The 27,368-nt window shown below is 35.0% G+C and overlaps 1 protein-coding gene across 1 annotated transcript in view; it reads right to left on the bottom strand.

Annotated features, from left to right (window-relative positions):
• Positions 1-27,368, bottom strand: part of RYR2 (ryanodine receptor 2) — a 755,069-nt gene that overhangs the window by 101,091 nt on the left and 626,610 nt on the right. The window contains exons 64-73 of the mRNA XM_055308992.1: positions 26,024-26,084; positions 24,563-24,801; positions 23,017-23,098; positions 17,312-17,442; positions 13,873-14,193; positions 12,196-12,436; positions 11,708-11,795; positions 9,142-9,234; positions 3,225-3,395; positions 2,053-2,112 (exon numbers count right to left, since the gene is read on the bottom strand). Coding sequence (XP_055164967.1) covers positions 2,053-2,112; positions 3,225-3,395; positions 9,142-9,234; positions 11,708-11,795; positions 12,196-12,436; positions 13,873-14,193; positions 17,312-17,442; positions 23,017-23,098; positions 24,563-24,801; positions 26,024-26,084 — 1,487 coding nt within the window. The remainder of the gene's footprint in view (positions 1-2,052; positions 2,113-3,224; positions 3,396-9,141; positions 9,235-11,707; positions 11,796-12,195; positions 12,437-13,872; positions 14,194-17,311; positions 17,443-23,016; positions 23,099-24,562; positions 24,802-26,023; positions 26,085-27,368) is intronic.

The raw sequence follows: 27,368 nt of genomic DNA, 5'->3' as shown, positions 1-27,368 counted from the left end.
AGTTTTGTACACTGAATGACTTGTAAACACAATTTGTCCTTTGGTAAAATGAGATGTTTTTTCCTCCATATCCTTTTTCATCTGAGGACTGTGTTTGGTACTTCCATATTTTATTTTATTTTATTTTTTAAAGATTTTATTTATTTATTCATGAGAGAGAGAGTGAGGCAGAGACACAAGCAGAGGGAGAAGCAGGCTCCACACAGGGAGCCTGATGGGGGACTCGATCCCGGGTCTCCAGGATCACACCCTGAGCTGCAGGCGGCGCTAAACCGCTGCACCACCAGGGCTGCCTGGTACTTCCATATTTTAATACTCATGTTTACTTGTATTTGGCAAAACAAGTAGAATCTTTATTCTTTTTTTTTTTTTTTAGAATCTTTATTCTAATATAAAATTACTCCTTCTGGCTCCCCGGATTACCAGTCCTACAATTTCAGTACAATATATTCAAGAAGGTATTTAGGAACAAAATAATTCATCTTCTGTAAGTCTGTAAGGCTCCATAATATGTGTACCTAACTCCTAGCACAAGTATAGACTCAAGTGTCAAAAAGAAAATCTATGTATTCATTACTGCTTTATTTTCAAATCTAATTCATTTAGAAGTGAAATGTTGATTATAAACATGTTTTTTTTCTCTAGTCTCCTCTTCCTGATTCCCCAGTACACAATATAAACTGTCTATGTACTCCTACAAGTAACCTGTAGAATATAATGGAAGAATTTCCTTCTGCTTTTACAAGACAACCTTTTTATTATTATTATTATTATTATTATTATTATTATTATTATTATTATTATTTCCTAAGAGAAGCACAGAACTTTCCTTTCGTTAAGAGGTACTTAACATCTCCTGACTCTACTCAGTAGTGGTTGTCCTAGACCATGGTTCTCCAAGTGTGGTCTTGAGTCCTCTAGGAGACCCTTTCAGGGAGTACACGCTCTCCTCAAACACCCATGTATGTAGCAAAACCCTTCACTTGAGGTTTAGTTGGAAGCTTTACTACTATATTTTAAAATATTCAGTCTTTTGAATGATCTGAAAAGAGATCAACTCTAGTAGGAATTCATCTCGTATTCTAGATAAGTGTATAACTAAATGAATGAGTACATGTAAAGTGCACATGGAATTTGCTCCAAATTAGTATCTGTTTCATGTGAATATTGGAAAGGCATGTCTCTCACATTTACCATCCTGGAATTCTAAGTGTTAAAAGAAAAATAATATGGTTTTGATCTTGGAAAGAAACATTTTAGTACCCAAAAAGTAAACATTATACTGTAGTCACCATTTTTTGGCTCTTGGACATTTTCTTATTTGAAAAAAATTCTCCAAGAGGGAGACTTCTCCAGAAGCAAATACACTGAATCAAAATAATAAATTGCTAGACTTTTGACATTGTACAGCAGTTTCCATAAACAAATGAACAATGTATCTCCTAGTATGAAAAATATTCCAAATAATAGTAAATGCTTACTGGACTATAAAAAATATTTCTACCAAATGTTTTTACCCAACATTGATAAGTAGCTGTTCTCTTGGTTTCGATTCATGTTTTCCTTTGCTTCCCTACGTAAATTCATTTATTCCTATTACAGCAATTCTTAATATCTCCTATGTACTAATGACTCTTAGATACACATAGTTAGTTTCTGGACATGAGATGTAAAAGTTCAAATTCTTATGGACACCTGTCTCCATATCCCAAAAGCCTTCAAACTCAGCTGATGAAGGAAATTTCCAACCTTTATTTCAAATGATGCCATATTTTCTTTGAAGTTTTACACTCTTAGATGATCTACTTTAAAAATGCATCATTTGAAAAAAAAACATCATTTGTTACCTTGAAAGTCTTCAATAGCAAAAGATTTAAAGTAGAATAAAGGATTAAAATAAAAAGATTTGATTAATTAAACTAAAATAAAAAGATTTGAAGTAGAATAAAGGATTAAAATAATAATTTCCACTTTAATTGCTAAAGTAACATTATTTGTAGTACTAAAGAGAGATTAATTTGTAAACACTAAATGTACTTAAATTTGGCTTACCTTGCCTTGTAAATGAATATTACTGCGAATTATATCTCGTACTTCATCCTCAGTGTCTTTCTGTCAAGAAATAAATGTTACCTAAAAGCAGTCTTACAGTGCATCAACTGTCACAATTCAATAGAAATAATTCTAACCTCTTTTGAAATAGTATATGTCTGAATAAACATATTTATGGGACTTAAATGCATGTCACAAATTTGGGCGGGGTTATTTTTCAGGTAATTTCTTGATACTGCTGTGATCAGAAACAAGATAACAACCTACTTGCATTCTCCAGTAAGTGCCTTAAGGCTCAATGGAACAGAATTTCCAGTTTACAAGGAGTGAGGCAGAAACATGTTCCCTGGGTTCAAACACAAGTATGTCTCCATCATTCTCTGAAATCTCCACCAAGTAATTTATGATATCCCTCATGGTCCAGTAATAACAAGGAGCATATCCTGATACTGGAGCATATCCTGATACTAGAGCATATCCAAATACTAGAACAACAGCCAAAAGAACTGCACCCATGCAGTCAACTCTGCCACAACCTCTCCTCAATCTGCTTATCTCATGGTATTTCTGCAAATGCAGAGAGGTGCTTCAGTGTGGGAACAGGCGGAGGAAGAATACGTCCTCCAATTTTCCTAAATAGAAAATAGTAATCCCAGTCTATATTTTTGTAAAATTGCATCTGTGTAGCCATGAAGAGAAAAAACAGAGGCAATGAATAGATCTTGGGAACTTAAATTTTGAAGCTTGCAAATGAGAAGAACTGCTGATTTATGAGTCAACACTTACCCAACCACACTCAGCACAGTACATGACATGATTCTTTTAACACTGAAAAATTACCCCTCATAAATTTGGATATACTTCTCATGATAAATTTTATATAGGAGTTCATATGGAATCCATTTTTTTTTCACTATCAGGAACTTGTTTGCATCTTTTCTGTTTGATTCCTGAATATTCCCTGGAGGTGATTAACATCATTTAGAAATAAAATAATAGCTTCAAAAAAATAGGCAGTCTTTGTAACTGAACGTTAGAGTTTATGCAGCAAAACTGCCTAAACATTTAATGCAAATGAAATATTGACACAGAGCAGGGAGAAAAAGTTGTATGAACATTTGAGAGTCTGGAGCTCAAGTGACTGTCATCAGTGGTCTGAACAGGACACTTACCATACTGAATCGGTTTTTGGCCAGAGCGATGAGCTCCTGGTCCCCAGGGGCACAGATGTTCAACCCAATGGGCAGCAAGCGCTTCAGAGCTGCCACAATAAGAGAAGTCTGCATGGAATATCGATCTCCTTTGCGCTTCATTTTCTTCCTTTCCTGATCAGAAACAGCTGCCTACGGAATAAAGCTACGTGTTGGGATCTGTAACTGTTTTTCTCACGTTCAGAACTATGAACCTCTTCTAACTTGACTATGGTTCCATCTTCCTTATTTTCTGTGAGTTCCTATTTTTGAGAATCCTTTTCCTTTCCTTCTTAGCATCTCTTGCTAATTTCCAAGCCCTAGTCTCAGGTTCCCAAGTCATTACCATTCATCTGTGTGCATTCTACATACTTTTAGAAGGCAAATGCACATTGTGATTTTAGAGAAGCAGATGGATATATGAGAAACCCATGGCAATTTTTTTAGGTATTGTATGTTTTAGAGTTTTCAATGCTTAAGAGGAAAAATGTAAGACTATATGGTTTATTTTTGTTTTGACAGATACTTGCTTTGAAATATAAACTCTCTGTCACACACGCACACAGTATATAAAAAACTATTATAAAATAATGTTAGCCTTTTGTATAGGCCACAGACTTGTCTCCCTAGGACACTAATCACTCTTTAGGGGAACCAGATGTAATATACTAATTGGTGTAACATAAGTATTCAGGATTGTCTCTGGATGACCTGTTTACATCTGAATACAACCATGCTACTTCAGGGTTCTTTTATGATTTTTGCTGAATTTTATGTTCATGCCTAGGGTCACCTTAAATGCAGAGTCTAATTTTCAATGGGTAATGAGTATCATTCTTTCTATTAAGAGTGCATACTCAAATATCAAAATCAAAGTAATTGTCCCATATCTACTTTGTGCATATTAAATTTCCTTGTGGCAATAAATCAAATATTGAAGGTATTTTCAGGATAATGACATAATATAATAGTTTTGGCCTACTGAGAAAAAAAAAAAAACAGAAATGATTTCCTTTCCCTGCAAAGAGACAAAATCTATCACAACATGTTAAGAGAATTTTTTCACATTAAGTAGTAAAATAATTGAGACATCATCAAGAAATGGTAGCTTATATATCAATAGTATATAATGTATTTACTATGACAAATATTACATACTGGTATATAAAATTTATAATACCTGAACTATAGCAATAGAAATCGTATTCACTTTCCAAAGAGAGTACTTATTGCATGGATCCTATTGCTATCTTTACTAGTTTGTAAGAGATTATTTTCAGTAAGTTTAGTAGAAAAAATCCAATGAATAATTATTTGTACTATTATATTGATTAACGCATAAAAATAATGGATCAGTGGTTTTAAATGAGCTCTCTGCTAAAGGGAAATTCAACCACAGTGATAAAAATAATTATCCAAATAGGGAACCAACATCCTAAAAATTAAACAAATTGATATAAATTATGAAAACATATTTCTATCCCATTCTGGTAATTTAGCTTCAGCAAAACAGTATCACACAGTACTTTGATGTCTAAATTTTGTTGATGTTGCAGTTTTCTTTGATTCTAACTTGAAAAGTTCTTTTGATTTTATGGTTGTATAAGCATGAGGAACTTTTACCTGGTTTGATATTTATAAATATTTAAGTGACCATATAATAAAAATAATTAAAATCAACACTAAGGGTAACTATAAATTGCTCAATTTTGAGAAACAGTAGATAAATAAATTCCTACTTCTGCTCAAGCAATAATCTTGCATTGTATACCATGGGAAATCTATAAACTGAAAAAAAAGAAATTAATATATCTTTGAACACTAATGGTGATATAGTCCACTTCTAGGATAAAGAAATTAAATCTACAGACAACCAAATAGCCTCATGTACATCTATATCAGTTGGGCTTTTTGTTTGTTTGGTGCCTATTTCCTCCCTAGACTACAGAGCTCCATTCGGGCAGTGGTCAAACTTGTTTTCTTCATTTCAGTATATTCAGAACCAAGCATTTTGCCTTGCCCATAGGAGTGGCTCGGTAATTTGAGCAGAACTGCTAAAGCTACTGAATTTGAATGCTATTTAATATTTGACCAATTCCTAACATTTGAATCAGAGATGAACATGCAATAGCATGGTCAGTATATGAGCATACTTAAAGAGGAAAGTAGGATCTCTCACACACAGAGAAAAATAGTCCTAATAATTTCACCTAGGATAATCTAAAATTTAATAGAAGATAGGGAAAAAAGGGAAGAATTTTCCAATATCCCTACACTGAAATAGCCTACTAGGACAAAATAAATCCTAGATATTTATTAATGGTTTTTAAAAATATTTTAGATATATTAATTATAAAAAGTGAGTGCAGAAGGGAACCCTTCTGCACTGTTCGTGGGAATGTAAATTGGTGAGGCCACTGTGGAAAACAGTATAGGGGTTCCTCAAAACATTAAAAACAGAACCATTTATCCAGCAAATACGCTACCAGGCATTCATCCAAAGGAAATGAAAACAGGGTCTCACAGAGATATCTGCACCCTCCTGTTCCCTGCAGCATTATTCACAATAGCCAAGATATGGAAACCACCTATGTGTTTGTGTATGGATATATACACACAGTGGAATATTATTCAGCCCTGAGAAAGAAAGAAATCCTGCCATTGCAACAACATGGATGAACCATGAGGGCATTATGCTAAGTGAATAAGTGAGACAGAGAAAGACAAATATCATGTGATATCACATATATGTAGAATCTAAAAAAGCCAGACTGATAAAAACAGAGAGCAGAGTGGTAGTTCCCAGGGACTGGGAAGGTTGGGGAATGGGGAGATGTTGATCAAAGGGTACACACCTCCAGTTTAAAGACAAATAAGTTCTGGGGATCTAAGGCACAGGAGAGTGACTATAGCTAAAGATAGAATGTTATCTACTTGAAAGTCATTAAGAGAGTAGATCTCCAGCGTCCTCAACACAAAAAACAGATGTTAATTATGTGACATGATCAGGTGTTAACTCATGCTATGCTGATAATTAGGTTGCAATATCAGAAATTCATCAAATTACTTTAAATAACTAGGGCCAGTCACTACATTTCAACAGGAACGGAAATCTTAATACAAAATAGGATACAATCTATAATGTAATAGGCAAAACCCACTGTTTTTTCTTACCTCAACAAACTAACCAAATTTGTAATAGATGCTGTCTGTTTTTAAAACAAATTATGAAATTAAAAACATCAGCAATGCTAGCCATGGGGTGACACAAAATTATATATTTTGTATAAATGCAACAATGAGTCTGGAAAAACAACAGTAAAATAAGACACAGACAAATGTTTAGGCTAAGGACCAAATTTCAAACTCCTCAGAGTTATATGTTAATTTGATTTATCCATGTTAACAAAGTAGCCGTTATGCACCAAGCACTACCCTGAGCTTTAGAGTTACCAAGTCAGTAAAACACATTCCCTGGCTTTGTAGAATGTTTGGTCTAAAAGAAGTCACAGAGGTACTCCTAGCTCCGCTGTAAGCAAGGGCTCAGGGCAAGAGCAGGGGCAGAAGGAAACAGGCCTCAGTGGAGGGAGGGCACTCACCACCCTACAAGTTAACAACTGTAGTTGGCAGCACCATTCCCCACCTTCCAGAAAAGGCACAGAAAGGCCTCCACACTACACATGCATGGTCACCCCTCCCGAGAGCATTATGGCCAATTTAGTATGCATTGCCTCTCTCTGCCTTATGGGCTACATACATTTTAAGTCAAAATGAAGCTCCCAATCCCAGATTACCATATTCCGAGTTGGTCGGCTAGCTTCAGTCACCTATCTCCATATTTTATCTATAGTCATCTATTTTCTGTAATATCTTCTAAGTGTGGAAATGGTATTCCATGTAAACAGCAGTCATCTTTGCTTAGATGCCTGGCTGAAGACTGACACATGACAATTTGTTCTGTGGTTTTTGTTTGGATCTGAATCTCCATTCAAAAGAGTCCTTTCCTCTTCTGGATTCTGGGGGATGGACTGATTGGTCACTATGATGTCTCGGGCAGACAGTTTGAGGCTTTGTCAGAGGAAGCCCTGAAACCTTCTGCATTGTTCTGTTCTCAGCATTGCATGGGGGTACACTTCCCTGTCCATTTCAACTTCAGATGTAAGACCTAAGGTTACCCTCCTGTTATCCATTCTTGCACTAAACCTGAGCAGTATAGCTTTTGGGAAAGATGTTACTCATCTCCTGAATGTATCCCACTCTTGGGACCTTCATGCCATTTGGGGTTGACAGAGACCTCAACAACACTGATGAAAGTATAGTTAGGATGCTACTTTGGTGAGCATAGTGACTCTCAAATCTGCCCAAATGCTGAAACACACGGACATCATGATTGCTTTGGTGAAACAATAAAACATATTAGTGTATTGGACTCCATTATCTAAACTTAGAAACATTACTTCTAGGAAAAAAGTTTATGGTACTTCTGCAATATAAAATTTTAAGCACAAATGCAGACGAAAACAACAACAACAAAGAAGCAAAGCATAATCACTAATTTCTAAATACTTCATCAATATTGCTGTTATATGCTATGTATCCTGTCTCAGAATGTCAGCAGTCATATGGTAAAGAGACTGAAAGGTTTGAGAAAATTTAGTGGCTGGGGTGGGGGGGAGACTGGGGGAGGCATTAAGATGCTTCTATCCATTACTTTGAATTTTCTTCTTGCAAAAAGGAGTGTAAATGTTGCTCCTAGTCAATTTGTACAGATGCCCCAGTCTAGCTTAGAGGATACACAGCACATTGAGCATATGCTTTGAGAATCACTGAGTATAAATGAGGAAAAAGAGGAATGAGGATGTCTGTGTTAGGATATGCAGCCCTCTGCTCTAAAGACTTCACTTATTCTGAGTCTTACAATAGACCAGAATCCTCATCCTCCAAAAGGAAACATGGACCCTTTTGCTCTCTCTCTCTATGCCTTTATTAACACTGTCCTAAGTTCACAACATGCTGTCAAAGTAGAGACATTCACTAATGGTTTTCAGTTCAAAACATCCATGTGATATGTACTCCTAGCACAGCATCTCATGACAGCATCAGCTCACTCTTCAGGCTTCCTAATAGCCCAGAGGAGAGAAAAGTTCCCATCTTTCATGTGTGTTTCAAGAGCACAGTCACATAAATAGCCTAGCAGGTGGACAGATGTTCTACGTAAGTAAAACTTCAGCGAGGCTTAGCTTTTAATCCATGTGTAATAATGTCAAATATGTGGCTTTCAAAACTCTAAAAAAGACTAGGAGCAGTGAGTGATGCTATTCAACTGTCCTAGTGGCCACCAATGAAGCAGGTGACAGGCACTAGTCATTCCTGGGGTTCAGGGGAGTAGGAGTTCCTTTCACTGAGGGTTTCGATCCACCTGCCCTAATCAACCCAGGGTTAGGTACTAGACAACTAGGATGCCCCCTATGCCCAGAGCCCATTGAGATTAGCTAGCCAATCCTAAGGTTTCTTACCCTGCTTCGCCTGTCCTTTCCCACAGAAACCACAATAAAGGTTCCTGCCCAACTTTTCCCCCTTGTCCTCTCTGCCACAAGACTGACAATGCTGCTTTGTCACATGCCCCCATCACATGCCATGCCCTCTGTTTCTAGGGAACTGTGAATAAAAACTTCTTCCTTCATGTAGTCATTTCTATGTCTGTGTGTCTTACCACACCTACTTAAAAAAATCCGGGGTAATAACTCTTAAAAGTGTGTGTATGTGTGTGTGTTTAATCAGTAAACATTATAAAATCTATAAAATCTCAGTTATACACCTTCAAAAATGTAGAAAAAATTAACCAGTGAAAGTTACATTCAGAAATTTTCTAGAAGAGTGAAAGAGATTCTAGTAGTACCTTTGACATCTTTGACTTGGTGTCAGTGATAAGGAAAGACATGTTGTTGATTTCATTCTGTACCACGAAGTTCTGCTCTTCTCTTTTAAAATTCTGAGAAGTTGCAAAGAAAATTTCAGTTAAAACCTCATAGATAAGAAGTCCATGTAATTAAAGGTTATACAGGACCGAAAAGTTTCTACAAAGGTAAGTTTGATATATAAGATTTACCAAGAAAGAGAACAAATATTTGTTAAATACCCAATGATTATGTTTGGCTTGGGGCAACAATTCTGGGAACTAGAGATAAACATGTATGCTTCAAAAGTGGGAACATTTAGATCAAGAATATTTCTTTTTTTTGTATATATTTTTATTGGAGCTCGATATGCCAACATATACTTTAACACCTAGTGCTCATCCTGTCAAGTGTCCCCCTCAGTGCCTGTCACCCCTCCAACCCCCCTCCCCTTCCACTACCCCTTGTTCCTTTCCCAGAGTTAGGAGTCTCTCATGTTCTGTCACCCTCTTTGATTTTTCCCATTTTCTCTCTTTTCCCCCATAATCCCTTTCACTATTTTTTATATTGCACCCCAATGTTTATAGATCAAGAATATTTCAGTTCAGTGTGTAACCAATGTTACACACCTACCAAGGGGTAGAGTGAGTATTCAAATCCCAGTTTAGCTGCTGAAAAGCATATACTGCTTCTTGGGAGAAACACAGGGCACAAATAACTTTGATGAACTCCATTCTGTCAGATGTTTCATCTACTTTTTCAATTACTATACCATTGTTTTATTCATTTTTAATTCAGGAACTTCCTAACACATGCAAAGTCAAGTGTTTGAGCAGTGGTAGTAAAGGAAGCAAACACAGAATGAAAGCAGAAATAACCAGTTTTAAAAAAGAAGTTAATGATCTAAGTATATGCCTTCCTCTTTTGGATGAGCAAGAACCAAATAAAATAATTTCCTAGTAAGTATCCAAATATGTTAATAATTGATGAGTAACAAAATATTTTGTATGAAGGACAGTGAAAAGACTAAGCTCTGACTTTTATTCAGCTCACATTAACATTCTGATTTTACTATTCATGATAAATGGTTGCTCATAGAGTTTCCACCTTTAAATATTTGGGGAAGAATATATAGGACACATACTAACAGATTTGTGTTTTAAATATACTCATGAGATTCAAAAGTAAATATTCAGATTTTTTTTCTTACTCCTGAAATTATCATTAGACATTCATCTAAAAATCTACTGACTGTGATAAATACTAAAAATACTACTGACTGTGACTCCAAATACTTGTCCCAAATTTTGTCTTGCATATAAATTGAAAGAAGCTTTTTTTTTGGTATTTTGGTGATTGATGAAGTTGAAGATTCTCAGTTTTCCAAGGAAAAATATGCAGTTTTTAATTTTCTTAAGTGACTTACTCCTGGGCTCCGGATTTCAAATATTCCTTCAGAAGCACCCCAAATGATCTAATGCACTCCCTCAACATGAGTTACATAGGCTCAGAAACCATTTGCTTTTATCTAGAGGAACATAAAGGATCTAAAAGAATTTTAGATATCATAGAAAATGAAAGTCAATGTGACAATATAAATGCATATATTAAAAAAACATTATTCCACATATTATTTCAGTGTAATTATATTTTATATACATTTTGGTATCCAGTTTGACAGACTCCTCAGAGGTAAGCAAGAAACAGTATTTATTATCTTAAAGATTAAGTAAGAAAATTTTATTTTTTTAAAAAATATGACATTTCTAAAGTAATAGAATTTGTATAACAATTTGATAAAATAAATTGGGAAGTCACCTCAAATAGTGAAGCTGAGGTTGAGGTTTTATTTTTACTTTTTCGGAGTCTCCCATTTCCAAAGTGCCATCGACTTATAATTGACACAAAAATTCTAAGCTTTTGAAATCGCCTGGGATAACAAATGCTTGCTTATCTGTATTCTGCTAGTTATTTGAAATAATTATAGAATACTATACTGTTCTTATTATTAAAATATTTTTCAGATTTAAAAATATAGAGTTCTACGTGCAACATACAAAATAATGAAAATTCACTAAAGATGCACTTTATAAATCCTATCCACATGACTCGGCAGGAGCTATATTTCACTCTAACATGTGAGCAAAACTAAACTCCTGTAGAAAAAAGAGTGTGTGCCTGCTGGAACCAATTTAAAGAAGCAGTACATTTACAAGTAAACAAGTGTATCTTGTGATTGAAAAACAAAAGTCCATTTCAGCATTTTTCAAACTATGCGTGAGGACTCCCTAAGATACAGGGGCAAACGGAAAAAAAAATTGTGGAGTGCAACTAAAAACTCCTGTGATTTTTTTCTGAATATAAATTCTCAAACTCAAAAGCTTTATATTGCTTCAAACTACCTAGGTGAATCTGTTCTCTCTTCACACCAGTTTAGTGATACCTAGGGAAGCAAGCTTGAGAAACATTATCATAGGTATTTACTCAGGGGACTGGAAAATTGGTTACAAACTTGAAAGCCCTTAATGTAAACCAAACAGGAAGCACTGTCGATATTTTCCTACTTACGTGAGATTTTGACCAATAGATAAATACTTCGGCCACCATGCGGAAAAGGTCCTCTGCTTCTGGGTTAGGCTCTTTTAGCCACTTTGCCCTAGATTACATAATAAATGGTTCATCAATTATTCGTTCAAGTTAATTTTTTTTAAATCAACCACTCATTGTTAAATTTAAAACCCAGTAAACTAAGAACCAGAGTGCTGCCCACAGAGCTCACAAGTAGCTTCAGAGTATATTTGTTTAACATTTGTTTGACATTTAAAACAATTTAAACATTGCAACTGTCAAACTGCTAACTTTTACCTGCAGGAGGTAGCGTGCTCCACTGTAATTTTGAGATGCTTTTGGTGAAAATCACCTTGTCTATAAACATTTGGTAATGTCACAATCATGGATAGGTTCATCACATAGTCAATGAAGCAATTCCACTGGGACATAGGAACCCACCAAGGTCATGACTGAATCAGAGAAATAATCACTTTTGAACACCGTACCTGTTATAGTCCACAAATCTAATCAAGAGTGGGTAGAAGGCATAGAGATCTCTAGCCAGTGTGGTAAACTCATCAAGAATGAGAAGTTCTGCCTCAGACATATCCCCCCTGGCCTCAGCCTTCAGATGGTCCTCCTCAGACACCACCATTGCTGCTTTTTTCTTGAGTTTCTCCATTAATGGCAAGAAATGAGTTTTCAGGAGCTGAGGTTTCACTTTATTTATAATGGGCTGTGAAAAAACTGTTTGAAGACAGACAGACATTAACATTCTGCTCTGCATCAACATTCATTAAAATGAAGATAGATTATAATTACAATTGTAGCATGATTTTTGGATCCTCTACCCCCAGCACTTGGCTTCTTTCAGGATTCAGCCCATGCCACTTCTATTTCTCGAGTCCCAAACCTAATTGCACAGTTGCTGTTCAAAAATGATTACTGAATTGAATTTGATTCGCTTTCTTGTTTTTTTTTTTTAAATTGGCAGCTAATTTGGAAGAGAAAAAAAAAAAACAAAAAACCTCAGAAACATGTCCATTCACTTCAGAAATCAATTATTTTCACAAAAAAGAAGAAGAAAAATCCCCAAATGGAAAAGGTTCCTATGGCCATTTCTTTACAAGGAATATGTACCACCGAATAATCATGGGAGTACATCCAGTTGTATCATTTCTGCTTCCCCATCCTTGTCCCAATGGGAGAATTAGATTGCTAGGACACTGTTTTTTCATTTACTAATAATAAATGTATAAAAGAGAAAATACCCTACCCAAATGAGTAAGACATTGGTGTTTACTTTGGAGTTTTTAAAATAAATGAATAATTTAATTTATCTATTTATTTCTGAATTCAATTTTTTAAAAACCCTTCTTTTCATCCTTGAAATTCCTTCCTGGAGCACCTGGGTGGCTCAGTCAGTAAAGCATCCACCTTCAGCTCAGGTCGTGATCTAGGGATCCTGGCATTGAGTCCCACATTGGGCTCCCTGCTCAGCGGGAAGTCTGCTTCTTCCTCTCCCTCAACCCCATTTATACTCTCTGTCACTCTCTCTCTCTCAAATAAATAAATAAAATCTTTTTAAAAAATTGCTTCCCATTATCCAATGTAAATAGTGCAATGATAGATAAACAAATGCAAATTTTTGACTGCATGTTTTGATTTTTCTCCCCCACTCCTAAAAGGATGAATTGATAAAACAGGGTTGTTTCAAAATCCATCTTTATTTTTGTCTCTGTCTACAGAATCATTAGTTTTTAAAGCTACATTTACTGATTAATCTTCCAGAGACTATTCAATCAGGAACAGTTGTTGCAACTTGCTTAAAAGTTGTAACAACAAAAAAGTTGTAACGATATAGCAAGTTATCTGATGCTTGATTAACTATACATGTTTTTAAAGAACAGCATGACAGAAATCATATTTTAATAGTTCCTGAGAAGTGAAGAAAATATTAATAAAGACTAAGATAGGAAAATCCAAGTCTTCTGTACTTCATTTTTAAAAATTTATTTATCTAGGTAATCTCTACACCCAATGTGAGGCTCGAACTCATGACCCTGAGAACAAGAGCCATGTGTTCTACTGACTGAGGCAGCCAGACACCCCTAGTTTTCTGATTTCAAGCCCTTTTGGAAATAATACAAATTCAAGTGGTGCATTTCTTTTCCAATTCTTACCTGCTAACCTCTTCATCCAGGCGCCCTCATCGATTCCCAAGTTATTATATATGATTTTCAATATATTTCCCAGAAGTGTGTTCATGTGCTCGGAGTTCAGGGCTGTACAGCACATTTCAGCCCTTTCCGGATTGTTTTCGGGTCCATGCTCCCACCAACGAGACATGTAGCTGCAAAGCATGGGCAGTATGACTTCCATTACATGTGGCATTTGTGTGTAGCGAATGCCAGACTCCGCTAATTCCACAATTTCTTCCATGAGTTTCTCCAAAGATGGTATATTTGGGCAAACATCTTCCACATTAGTTGGCAAATTAAGAGCTAGAGAAACACACATAAAAATGAACTGTGTTCAATGAAAGAACTGACTGACAGTGACAGCCAGATTTCTTGTTTCTAGCTGACACAAGCAACCATTTCATTCTGGGCTTCAAAATGCAGCAAGACCTGGCATGCCTTCACCTGGCTCCCATCCCTCTTATTCATGACAGGTATTTCAAACTTTCTTTTTCCCAAGTTCCTATCCTATCATCATCCCCTTAAGATCATAAAATGACCATTTCTTCGACTTCAGAGCAAACCAGAATATCAACTGTGTCTGCCCACAAGCCTTCTGTAGGTTCTATCCCACACTGTCGGTTCCCCCATTTTCAGCACAAGGAGCTTTGAGCTCCCTGCTCATGGTTTGGCCAGTGTTCTCAGAGCAGAGCCTGCCCCACTGCAGGGGCCTCGCTCTGGTCTCGCCTTGAACCCCTTGCTCTGTAGCATCTCCTCCCCAGCAGCCTGTGGCTATGCTTCAGATCTCCTGTGCATTAGTTAGCTTCCAGAAATGAAGGCCTCTGCTTCCCACTGTATCGATTTCCCTTGTTCATAAGCCTTGACCCCACTAACTGTTCCAGAGGCTTTCCCATCACTACCCAAATTCCTTTTTCCTTAACTTGAATGCATTTGGTCTTCCTGACTCCCTCTGAACTTGTCAGGGTCCTTTCCTGGTTATTTGCTCCTTGATGGACTTTTAAATGTTATTGTTAGGTTTTTTGCTGTTATTTTGTTCTGTTTCGCTTTTTTTTTTTTGTTGGTATGTTTTTTTTGGTTGTTTGTTTGTTTTTAGGGATTTAACTTAAATTCTCTTTTCTTTTTTCACCTTCTATGTTCATCTGGGTAATTTTGGCCGTTCCAATGGCTTCTGCTATAAGCTAACTACTCTCAAAGCCATATTTCTTAAAACTTCTGCTTGTAATATGGAATGTCTCAAAAGCAACTTAACACACAATGGATCTAAATTTAAACTCAACCTTTCCTCTCCTCCCACCTCCTGAGCAAGTCTTGGTGAAGACAACATTATCTAGTCAGTCTCCTGCCCTAGAAACTGAAAAGAAATATCTAGGCTGTAAAGCTATTGTGTTTTCCACACAACAGGATGGGGCCTCCAGGATCTCTCACAACCACATCCTCCATCCAAAGGGCCTTCCTCAAACCCACCTCTCCTAAATTACCATAACCATTCTCTGAATTGGTGACTCATGCCCATTCATCTTCCCAATTTCTTTCATGACAGATGTCTACAAGGGTGACCTCCCCAGGTTACTCCTCTTCTTAAAGCCCATAAAAGGATTCCATTTGCTTTGATACTGTTCCCATTCCTTCCCTGACACAGAAAGCCTACTTTACCTAGTGTTCCATCCTTTCTTCCCCTCTGACTTTTCTCCCCTGAGGGCTTGAAGTTTCACAGAATGCATCAGAGTTTCAGTGTTTCTAATTTCAGGATCCCTACTGAACCAACTCTGTGAAGTCTTTCCCCGGGGTCCTCAGCTAACAACTGCATTTTGGAGTCCTGAGTGATCTTTATTCTGAATTTGATCACGTATGTCTCTCAGTCCCTTTCCTATGGCAGCTAAAAACTCCCTGAGAGAAAGTCTCCAGTTTTGCCCATCTTTGTGCCAAATCCCCTTCCTGCATCCCTGTGTACATCAAGATTTCTTGACCAGTGACTAAAGCATGAACAAAAGGGACTCATTTGATCCAGTTCACTAACTTTGTCACACAAAGAATGTGTTACAGAAATAAAAGCAGGTAAATTATCTGCTTTGTGCAATTTTCTTGTCTGGAATGAATAACAAATATGCTTCATTCTGGACTCAGAACAAAAGTATTAATCAATCAAAAATCCTAAATTAAACAATTTAGTAAGGCAGGTTTACACAGATGATTAATAGCCTAAGCTCAACCATGTTTTACTGTTTATAAATATACTGTGGAATTTATGCAGAGAAATATTGCTAAATCACATTTAAAATATTTTTCTTTGACTTTCTGTTGTATGAAATGAGAATTATAAAAGAGGGAAATTAAATAGTGATGATTCAAGTGTTTTAAAGACTCCTTACTTGATAAAAAGTATTATAAAATCAGTATAACCAGCAGCTCCGCCCAAAACACAAGTTAGTTACACAGAGAAATGATCTCATTAACAAAGAGGTAAGCATTTGTCAACAGCAAATAGTTCCTGCCCAAGCTTTGAGAACTCTTTAGGGTCATTGGAAAGCAAATAAAATACAGTATACTGTATCAGACTTTGAGGAAATCAAACAAAAAGCGATGCAAGAGGATATCTTGTTCAGGCCCTGAGTACTCTGTTTTGTTTCCTTTAAACAACTGGTTAGAGAAACAACTACTTTCTGCTATGTTAACTATTTCTTATTCAACTCAATTCAAATCTTAGTAAATAATTCTAATAGATTCTCACAGACCAACCCTTGAAATCATCAGCAGTGGCTTTAAAAGCTACTCAACTAGGATAGTAGAAAAAATGAGCCTAGCTATTCAGAAAAATAGACCTTTCCCAAGTGAAAAGTACATAAGGCTTTATATTTATAGATGCCTAGTATACATACAGACATAAAAATCTTAAGAATATGCATGCTAAGGCCCAAATTTAAGTCATTGGTTAATTGTGTCTCTGATTTATAGGTTTTTAAAATGATAATAATTGAACTAAACTATTAGAAAAAAATCACATGGAATAAACCTGTCCCAATAAGATAGATGTATCTGGTGAACAAAAAAACTTGAAGGGTACAAATCCATAAATGGAACAAATGAGAACACCATATGCTTGCTGACCACCTGTAAGAGATAACTGAATCAGAAATCAGACTGACCTATTTTTTTCCATTTCTGCTAATTATTTTGTCTTATTCTTAAAAGTGTTAATTTGTGACTCATTACCTGAGAAGAAATTAAATAAATTTCCTTTCACAGACACTATGAGGATAATATATAACATTCAAAAAAATCCAAATAATAACATTTAAGAACAAATAGCATTGGAGATAATAAACTGAAATGGCCCATTGGAAAAAATTACTATGGGAAAATACAGTAAATGTCATTAAGTTTCAACTTTTTATCATAAATAGTGAACATGCTTCTGTATTACCTGCTCTTTCTCGTGAGGACTTAGTATTGTAGATAGAGTAAATGTTATGTTTGTCCAGATGAGTTTCCAAAAATGCTATGGGAAAGGCACCAGCAAAAGCAGCGAGACATTCTCCTAACGCAGAACGTTGCCTACAAGTGGAAAATATTTATATTTTTTAATGTCTTCCAAGTAGATGACTGAAGAAGCCATACTAAAAGTGACCAGTTTAACCTACAAGAGGGATAATAGTAGTGCTAATAACAAAATTAACTCCAAAATCCAATTTCTATATCACAAAACATCATATGCCTTCAATAGCAAAGTCCCTACCATTTAAAAAATGCTAAATTATCTATTGTTAAAAAGAAGACCAAAATCACAAGAAAAACCCTATCAAATCCCCCCAAAAGTTTGGACACTTCTTTCTGTTTTCCTTGTCCTTCCTTCCTTCCTTCCTTCCTTCCTTCCTTCCTTCCTTCCTTCCTTCCTTTTTCCTTCCTTCCTTCCTTCCTTCCTCCTTCTCTTTCTTTCTTTCTTTCTTTCTTTCTTTCTTCTTTCTTTCTTCCTTCCTTCCTTCCTTCCTTCCTTCCTTCCTTCCTTCCTTCCTTTTTCTTTCTTTCTTTCTTTCTTTCTTTCTTTCTTTCTTTCTTTCTTTCTTTTTCTTTCTTTCTTTCTTTTTCTTATTTTATTTATTTGAGAAAGAGACCAAGAGAGCATAAGCAGGGGGAGTGGCAGAGGGAGAGGGAGAAGCAGGCTCCCCACTGAGCAGGGAGCCCAATGTGGGACTCAATTCCAGGACCCTGGGATCATGACCGGAGCCGAAGGCAAATGCTTTAACCCAGTGAACCATCCAGGTGCCCCATCCATCTTTTTTTTCTTAAACATTGTGACCTGAAGAATTCTTGCTAGGTGAATAAATGCATTGATAAACATTAAAAAAATAAAATACTGGTACCAATACACTAGTACAATTTTTTTGAAAATTTACTAGTATAAGTAATTTCAGGGTAGCTATGAAATATTAAGACATAATAAATACCAAAAACTATTAATAACACTCAAAATTCACTCATCATTTTTAGGGAAGGAAGAGGTTTAAGGAATCATTCTGTGATGAATTGATTCAGTGCAGGGTATGACCCAAAGTCATGACACTGCCACTGACAAAAATTCTCTCCCTTAGTTACCTATGTAATCCAAGGATTCACTGGGACATTATCAAATATAGAACAATATGAGAGTTATTTCACATATTATGACCTCCTTAAATTATTTTACATAAATGTTTTATATTCAAAGTCAATAAAATGTATCTAAGTGAGAAAAGACTAAATAATTCACTTAGGTAGTTCTAAATTTCTGCCTGAAACATATATGATTGCTTAAAATTAATAATGCCCCTAATATTTTAATTAAAGATGATTGGACATTTAGTCAGCTAAGAGAAAATACCCCTTCATAGAATAACACTGAACAATAGAGAATCTATAAACATAGAGTTTAATTCAAATACTGAAAAATATTTCATTATTAAAAGTAATTTAGGATATCAAAAAATTACAAAGGGTACAGGCTTTGATTCAGACAGACCTGAATCTCAAACTAATTCCTAATACTTTTATCACTACAGGAAAATTACTCACTCTTTTTATGCTTTGCTTTCCTTGCCTAAAAATAATTCTGGACACAGAATTACAAAATTTTTTTAAGATTTTATTTATTTATTCATGAGAGACACAGAGAGATAGAGGCAGAGACACAGGCAGAAGGAGAAGCAGGCACCATGCAAGGAGCCCGATGTGGGACTCGATCCCAGGACTCCAGGATCATTCCCTAGGCTGGAGGTAGGCACTAAACCACTGAGCAACACGGGCTGCCCAGAATTGCAAAATTTTTGACACATATTATGAGTTCCATAAGTGTTTACAAATAATGAGAATATATTTATTCAAGAATCTGATACCCTAAAATGTTTCATGTATGACACCAAAGAAATTTATTCCCTTACATCTTACTGGACAAGTCCTTTCATTTTGTTAAAAATTCATGTGAGCCTATTTAATAATTTACTTTAAAATGTTGATTCAATTAGTAATTCTCAGACCAACTCTGATCATTTGTGTTGGTATTCTAGAAATAGCAATTTTTTTAAAGGACGCTCATTAAAATAGCTACATGTTTCTTTTTTTAAGACTTTATTTATTCATTGAGAGAGAGAGGGCACACGAGTAGAGGGAGGGGCAGAGGTAGAGGGAGAGAATCTCTAGCAGACTATGCGCTGAGCACAGAGTCTGATGCGGGGCTCGAGCTCTTGACCCTGAGATCACCATTTGAGCTGAAATCGAGAGCCAGATGTTTAACTGACAGAGTTGCTCAGGCACTTCAATATCCACATTTTTCTCAGTCACAGTGTCACTTTTTCTTTTTCAAAATATCTTTTATTCATCTTTTGATTTTCATTTTTATATTCTCCCCAAGTGGCTTTATAATTGCAAACAAAGAAAACATATATCTTTTTTTTAGAACCTAACAAAAGGACCCCAAATTTTATTAAAAAAATACAGAGATAAGAAGAACAACAATATCAGCACTGCTCAGGTAATGAGAGAATTTGCATTACCAGATATCAAAATGTATTACAAACTACTAGCAGTTCAGGATGCAGGCTACTGACCTAATCATTTACAAAATCAAATAATAGAACTGAATAGATTCTAGAAATATGATTTAATAAATATGTTACCAAAGTATATGATAAAGGTTTTGTTTTAAATCAGCAGATAAAAGACATATTTAATAAATCATAACTTGGGCAAGGAGTTGGGGGATGAATGAAACAGGCAGAGGATTAAGAGGTACAAACTTTTAGATACAAAATAAATCACAGAGAGGCACCTCGGGGGCCTGTTCAGTTAAGTATCTGACTCTTAATATCAGCTCAGGTCGTGATCTCAGGTCATGGGACCGAGCCCCACATAGGGCTCTGCAGAGAGGAGCCTGCTTGAGGATTCTCTCTCTCTCTCTCTGCCTCTAACCCTTACCTGACACACTTGTACACTCTCTCTCTCTCTCTCAAATAAATAAATCTTAAAAAAAATAAAGTCAAAGAGAGGAAAAGATGAAAAGGGAATACAGTCAGTAATACTGCAATAATGTTGCACAGTGACACATGTAAGTATATTTATGGTGGTGAGCACAGAGTAATATATATAATTGTCCAATCACTATGTTGTATGCCTGAAACTAATAACATTGTATGTCAATTACATTTCAATTAAAAATCAATACTTTCCATGTGGGAGATGATTTTAAAAATTTAATTTGTTTTCCATGTAACACTAAAGAGGAATAGGAAATTCAGAATCATTTCTAGTAAATACCCTTCTTACTCCAGAGATGATCATTTTAGACTTTTTCTACTTTCCTCAAACATCGTCCATTTCTTTCCTCAGCCATCACTTGGCTGAGGCATACTTCATAGAGGAAACGGAAGCTATTTATACCTGATTTATCCACTATCTGCCTTCTGTCAAATGGAGGAAGGTTCTGATCTTAAAAAATCATATTCTAAAACATACATTCTTGAGTACTCTGTGTTACTCTCTTTATTGTGTGTTTATTCACACATGAAAATCTGCCAATATTACATTTTTCACTTGCTTTTTTTGTTTGTTTCTCCATTAGGTATAAGCTCTTTGAGAGTAAGGATCTATCTTGCTTAGTGTTGTATCACAGAATCTGGAGTTTAATACATATTTTTTGAGTGAGCAAAGGATTAAAAGGCTAAATTTAAACAACTGAAGAATGGAAAACCTAAGAGAATAAGTATTTGAATTTTTAGCTGTTATGAGCATGGCATAACCTATCTAAAAATATTAAACTAAGAAGAATAAAAACTCATGAAATAACTGATAGGTTTATATAATAATTAAAATTCCCATGTCATAAACATTATCTGTACCTATTTTTACAGATACAGTTTTTACCTGTTTTACTGGTATTTTTTCTAGATAATCACTAGAAAGTTATGAAAATGCTAAAGTCACAGATGGTAGAAATAACAGGAAAGAGGTATATAGTTTTAATACATAAAAATTCATTACTCAACAACACATGATAGAAAAATGTACAACAGATATAAAAGGAAATTCATATAATTAAGAAATAAAAATGGCAAATAAAACACAAAATGGCTAGGAATTGGGAATTAGGAAATTGCATTTGAAAAGGGAAATGGGATTCCATTTTTAACTATTATATTTTTAAATAGTAAAAAGAATAATAATCAGAAATGAGGAAAATGTGAGGAAAGCAGGATTCTCTTGTAAAACTTCAGTGTCAACTGAATCAGTTTTCTGAGAAGACTCATAATACTTTAATATACGCCTACTCTTTAACCTACATTTCTAAATTCTGAGAATACAGCTAAAATAAATAAAAATAAATATATATATAGAAAACTATGATGACAGATCTAGCATTATTTATGGAAATGAAGAAAAGCCTACAATCAAAAATAAAGTAACATTTCAATAAATTATAAAACTTTTGTAGTATAAAATATTTTGAAGCTAAAAAAAACTCATGTGAAAAAAGAGATTAACTAAAAACTGCAGACAAGGGATGCCTGGGGGGTGCAGCTGGTTAAGCATCTGACTTGTGATTTCAGCTCAGGTCATGATCTCAGGGTTGAGGGATTAAGCCCCAAGTCAGTTCTATGTTCAGCTTGAGTCTACTTAAGATTTTCTCTCTCCCTCTTCCTCTGCTCCTCCTCCCACCCATCATGTCTCTTTTTTTTCTCTCTCCAAAATAAATAAATTAATCTTGAAAAAAAATTCAGGTAAAAACCATGCAGTGTGAACTCAATTATCCTTTTACATTGACTTACTCTCTTATTTCTATGCACTTGCCACCCTATTTAATTATTGATGACATAGAAGTTTTAATATTTGGTAGGTCAAATGACTACCCTTCCATTACTGTTTTCCTCTCACAAAATTTTATTGGCTAGCCTCATTAGTTATTCCTCCAAATGAACTTTCAAATTACTTTGTAAAGTTCAATAAAAAACAAATTTCTACTTGAAATTGTCTTATAATTAAACATAGATTAATTTTGGGAGAATTTACATCTTTTCAATATTATTCCACCAAAATATCCTTTCATTTATTTATTTTATTTATTAGTCGTCTCTCTGAATGCCATTTTCTTTACTCTAGACTTAAAAAACTGCCTTTTTTCTCTTTTTCACAGAAAACTTTTACTGTAGCCACCGATGATCTCTTATTTTAAATGCACTGGGGAGACCTTATCTTGAACTGTCCACATCACCTGATAATCTCTTCCTCTTGAATGTGAGAATGTAAAAAAAAAAAAGCCCATTTTAATAACTGCTTATATTCATGCTTATTTTGCTTTTCAGATATATAATAAGAAAGTGTTTTAGTAGGTATCTTCATAAAACTCATTCATAAACACTGTTTAATCTTTACATTAAATATGGTCTTTACCATTATGGTTTATTACTTTTTTAACATAACTTGATTGACTCTTATTATTATGTCAATTCAAATTTAGCTTAACAATTGTTCAATTACTCCCAAGAAATCCAATATGTTAATCTGGCTGTTTAGTTTATAACTAAGGGAAAACTGAAAAAGACTTGAAATAAATAGAACACTTGAAACAATTACTAATTAAAAGCTAAACTTTTAAAATCTTACCTTTCCACATAAATACTTTTGCTGGTTCCCAAAGCATATAAACTAGTCAGAATTCTATAACATGACACTTGTACATCTTCCACTAAGGAAAAACAAAAATAAGAACAAAACACTTGTTTTCATATGTTGTCCTAAGAAAGTTTAGCCTGAAACCAAAATTCCATATTGAGGGCATACTAATATTTTAACATTTAAAAAAAACAAAATTAGAACAAACACGTATGTAAATGAAATATAAAAACTATTCTCTCAAAATCCTTAAGGAGCTGAAAACATTCTAAAGAATGTTTATAATTATTTAGAACATTCTCAAGACCATGTTTAAAAATAATTTTTCTCTAGATAGAAGAAAAAAGGATTTCTTCGAGAATAAAATTAAGCACAAGACTATCTGAAAGAATACGTAGATTTTGTCTCCCTGTTCTGAACGTATATAAAGACTGTGTCTTTTATTTTAACACCTAAGTGAATAATATTAAAAATGCTAAAGGAGGTGGTAAGTTATTTCTGACCTGACACTCAAGGTATAAGTTAGTCATTTCTACAGTGAGGCTAGAAAATAAAATAAAACCTTATAGATGATCTACGATCCATTATGACATTTTTAAGAGGCAAAACAAACAAACAAAAAAACTAGGAACCTTGGATTTCTAATTCCAACTCTTTTACCATTTCCTGGAGAATCTACCATGACACGAATGGAGAAATCATTCTTGTGCTCGAGACCTGTTTCCATGTCCACATTGCCCAGTAAGCAATGCTCCTACAATGGTTCAAGGAAATATTTTGTGGGTAATGCTTGTGTTACCCACTGAGTAATGTAGGGGTTTCCACCCAGCACTATGTTTTACCTGGGAGATCGACAGGGTTCAGGGTCTGAGCAGGTGTGGCTGCAGTCAAGACCCACTTGACCGTTTAACATGGGCTTCTTACATTGCCTTTCATGTTCACATCAGCAGGAGAGCAGGAAATCAGGACAGGCCTGATACTATTTTTTTTCAACATTGTTTTGAGCATTCTGTGCATATTTTTAATCATTATGGAATTCTAGGCAAAAACAGCTGATGAAATCCCCCGTTAAAATAGACTGAAACCTATAAACAAAAATATGCGGGCCACCCCAGTGGACCAAAGATTGAGATGCAGATTTTGTGTCAGTTGTCTTCATATTTGTTGGTAACACAACTTGTGGCTCAGAGGTGATTTGAAAACATTTAATGTTGCATGTCCCATGGTCAAACTGCATGGGAAAAAATCCATGGAAAGAGAGAACACAGAAATAGTAAAATTTGGAACCTGCACTTCGGCAAGGTGGAAGTGACTGCCCACAGCCACCATCTTACTGGTCCCTTCTGTGAATCCATGTGATTCAGGGATCTATCTCTATAAGAATGGTTTCTGTAACTCAGATGTCAACCTAATGTTCGGGGAGGGGGGGGGGGAGTGCATTTTAATGGATAGGCAGTGTTTGAGTAACCAGATGGGCCCTTTACAAGTTTTCATTGTACTATTAGATAAGGAGACTCTAAGTAATAGATTTACATACATATTAGATCTTCTCCGAATTGATGCTGGCCAATATGCTCAAATAATGATGACAGCATCGGCAACAGAGCCACCGTGGTATAATTGATAATCTGAGTAACACCTTTGGGTTGGTTTCGGGTGTGGGTGAACTGGCCTTGCTTGAGATTCTCCATGGTCTTCTCCAGATCCTCCGCAGCATTGTCTAGAAAAGCTCGGAGGGCACTTTTAACGCTTTCCAGACCAGTCTTCATCACTGTCCTAGGAAGGAAAGAAGGGAGAACATGTATCTTGCAACAGCAGAAAGTGGAATACAAATAAAACATGCTTCTACTTTATGTTTGTTGATCCATTACATTCACTCAGTCAACTTTTTTTTTTTTTTTAATTCACTCTCAACTCTTTCAGTGCACTTGAATTTATAGCAGTATAGCTCTGTAAAATGCACTACCTTTCCAAAATGCCTTCATGGTCAACTTAATCAGGACCCAGATCAGTGCTAATGTTTTGTATTTTCTATCAGTGGTTTCAAAATTTGAGAGTGTTTGTTTTATTCTCTAACAAATCACAGCTTCTGAGCCAGTTTAGTTAATCCCAAATCTAACACAACTAGAATGTTTTCTTAGGCAATGTGTATGAAAGATGCATTTAATCCCAGCTAAACCCAGTCACCAAATGATCTAGATATTTTGTGCTTTAAGTGAAGCAATCAGCTAAATGAGCCTCCAAAGGCTGAACTTGTACAAAAGTGACCCTCTAATACCATTGTTTCTAGTAGGAACTGAAGGTGTATAGTAGCATCTATTTTCCGAATTTATTATACAAAACACCTCACATAAAATTTTCAATGTAAAAATAAACAGCATCATAGAATATTCTCTGTAGTAGACATTTAGGAACTTTTACTTAGATTTATCCTGGATAATAAATGAAATAAATGTATGGCTTAAAGGCTGACTCGACCCTCTGAGATATACTGATTTCATATGTAGTCAACCTGTTGTATTTCCAGTCATGTTGCTAGGAGTTCAGGTTAGAAAGTACACACATTTAGGAATTGGTCTACTTCCACACTTACTATGCAATCTTAAGCTTCACTCCTCTCATCTGTAAAATAAGAATAAAACCCTGTTGTTCCTATAAAGCTAAATGTTACCACAAATGCGGAGCATGGGTACCACACCTAGAAGCTACTAAGACCTCTAAAATTGGAGCTTACCATTTCTACTTCACATACATTCCCGACTCAACCCTCAGTGACATATATAGATGCTACAGAAATTACTTGAAATTTGAATGATAATTTATATAAGATCATAAAAATAATGAAATGCCATTGTATTAGTAATTTACAAAATACTTTTGCACACCCACACTTAAGCCTTTATTATAATTCTAAAGAATAAAATCTAGAGACAAAGTGAGTCTTAATATTCTTGTGTAGCATTACTACAGTCATTTAGACAAAAATATACCCTCTTACCTGGCATCCAAAGTCTGACCCAAAATATGAAGACAGTTGACAATTGATGTGGCATCATTTCCTAAAGAGGAAACAAAATGCTGTCAAATTGCCCTAAGGATTTCTCACTGTTCTTTTCTAAGAATATTTGTGTACCAAAAATTAGTCAATGGTAACTAACTCAATTAAAAGGATTTTTTGATAGTCAAGTTTAAAATCATGCAGTTTTTCTGCTCAAAAGTGGTTATGCAAATGTAAGTAGAAAAGCAATAAAGCATGTCTCATCAAAGAGCTGACATACTCAAGAAGCATTCAAAGCACTGCGCCAGGCTGAAGTGTTTAAACTGAATTCTTCAAATATATTCACCTCCCCATACTGGTTCATCTTCTTTCTAAATCATATTGTACGTCAACTTTTAAAGTGAACTCATATGTTTATGATAAAAGGTGAGCTAATAGTCTAATAAATTTAATTCCCCTTTAGTTATCCGTGTCTCTGCTTTCTTATTCCATTCAGCTGAATTAAGATGATTCATCTGCCTGAATGTTTTGGGTTTTGGTGAAAAAGAACCACCAAAGGATCAATGTAAATAAGCACTATTGGCTGAAGAAGTTAAATCCTATTCTTATGAGATATTTAAAATGAGAACAACTTTTCTAAAAAGATGAAATTCATCCATCTTGATTGCACATTTTATTAGTACAGAAATATGAATTATACAATTACTATATAACTTCACTGATGTAAAGATACATAAGAGCAAATAAACAAAATGATAGATCCATAGTTACAAAGTAATTTGACCACTCACAATACAGTCTGATGTTATTACTTCCTCATTTTATACTTTGCTATTCATAATATGTGTAGTCATTTACTGGGTCCAGAGGTTAATAACTCCTATTTGAATGTAAGTATTTATAACATTTGTGTACGTTATACTCTTTATACAGCAACACAACAAAAGGATCTTAAAATGAATTAAATATGCATGAAAATTTACAACTACCCTAGAATCTGGACAAGCCAGTTTAGTGACATGATACAAATAAGAACAAAAAACAAGGTATTTATTGCTAGACTCTGAGTTCTTAGATAAAATGTCCCATTCATCATCTGCTTTGATTCTCAGAAATTTTGGTAATCATGAAGACAAAATCAGCAGAAAGGCAGAATTTGTTATGTCCTTGTCTACTGATTAGTGGCAGTCCTAGGGCTTCTACTGCAGTTCATAGAAGTATTATTCCTTTAATTATTCATTCACTTAAAAAAATTATTCATTCACTCAATAAATACTTATCAAATACCAGGCATTCTCAAAGTTCCAGTAATAAGTAAAAGACAGTTTAATGGCACTTATATTCT

This window comes from Nyctereutes procyonoides, unplaced genomic scaffold (genome assembly GCF_905146905.1).
Source record: "Nyctereutes procyonoides isolate TBG_1078 unplaced genomic scaffold, NYPRO_anot_genome, whole genome shotgun sequence".
Lineage (NCBI taxonomy): Eukaryota > Metazoa > Chordata > Mammalia > Carnivora > Canidae > Nyctereutes > Nyctereutes procyonoides.
This window is presented reverse-complemented; position numbering and strand designations above follow the sequence as displayed.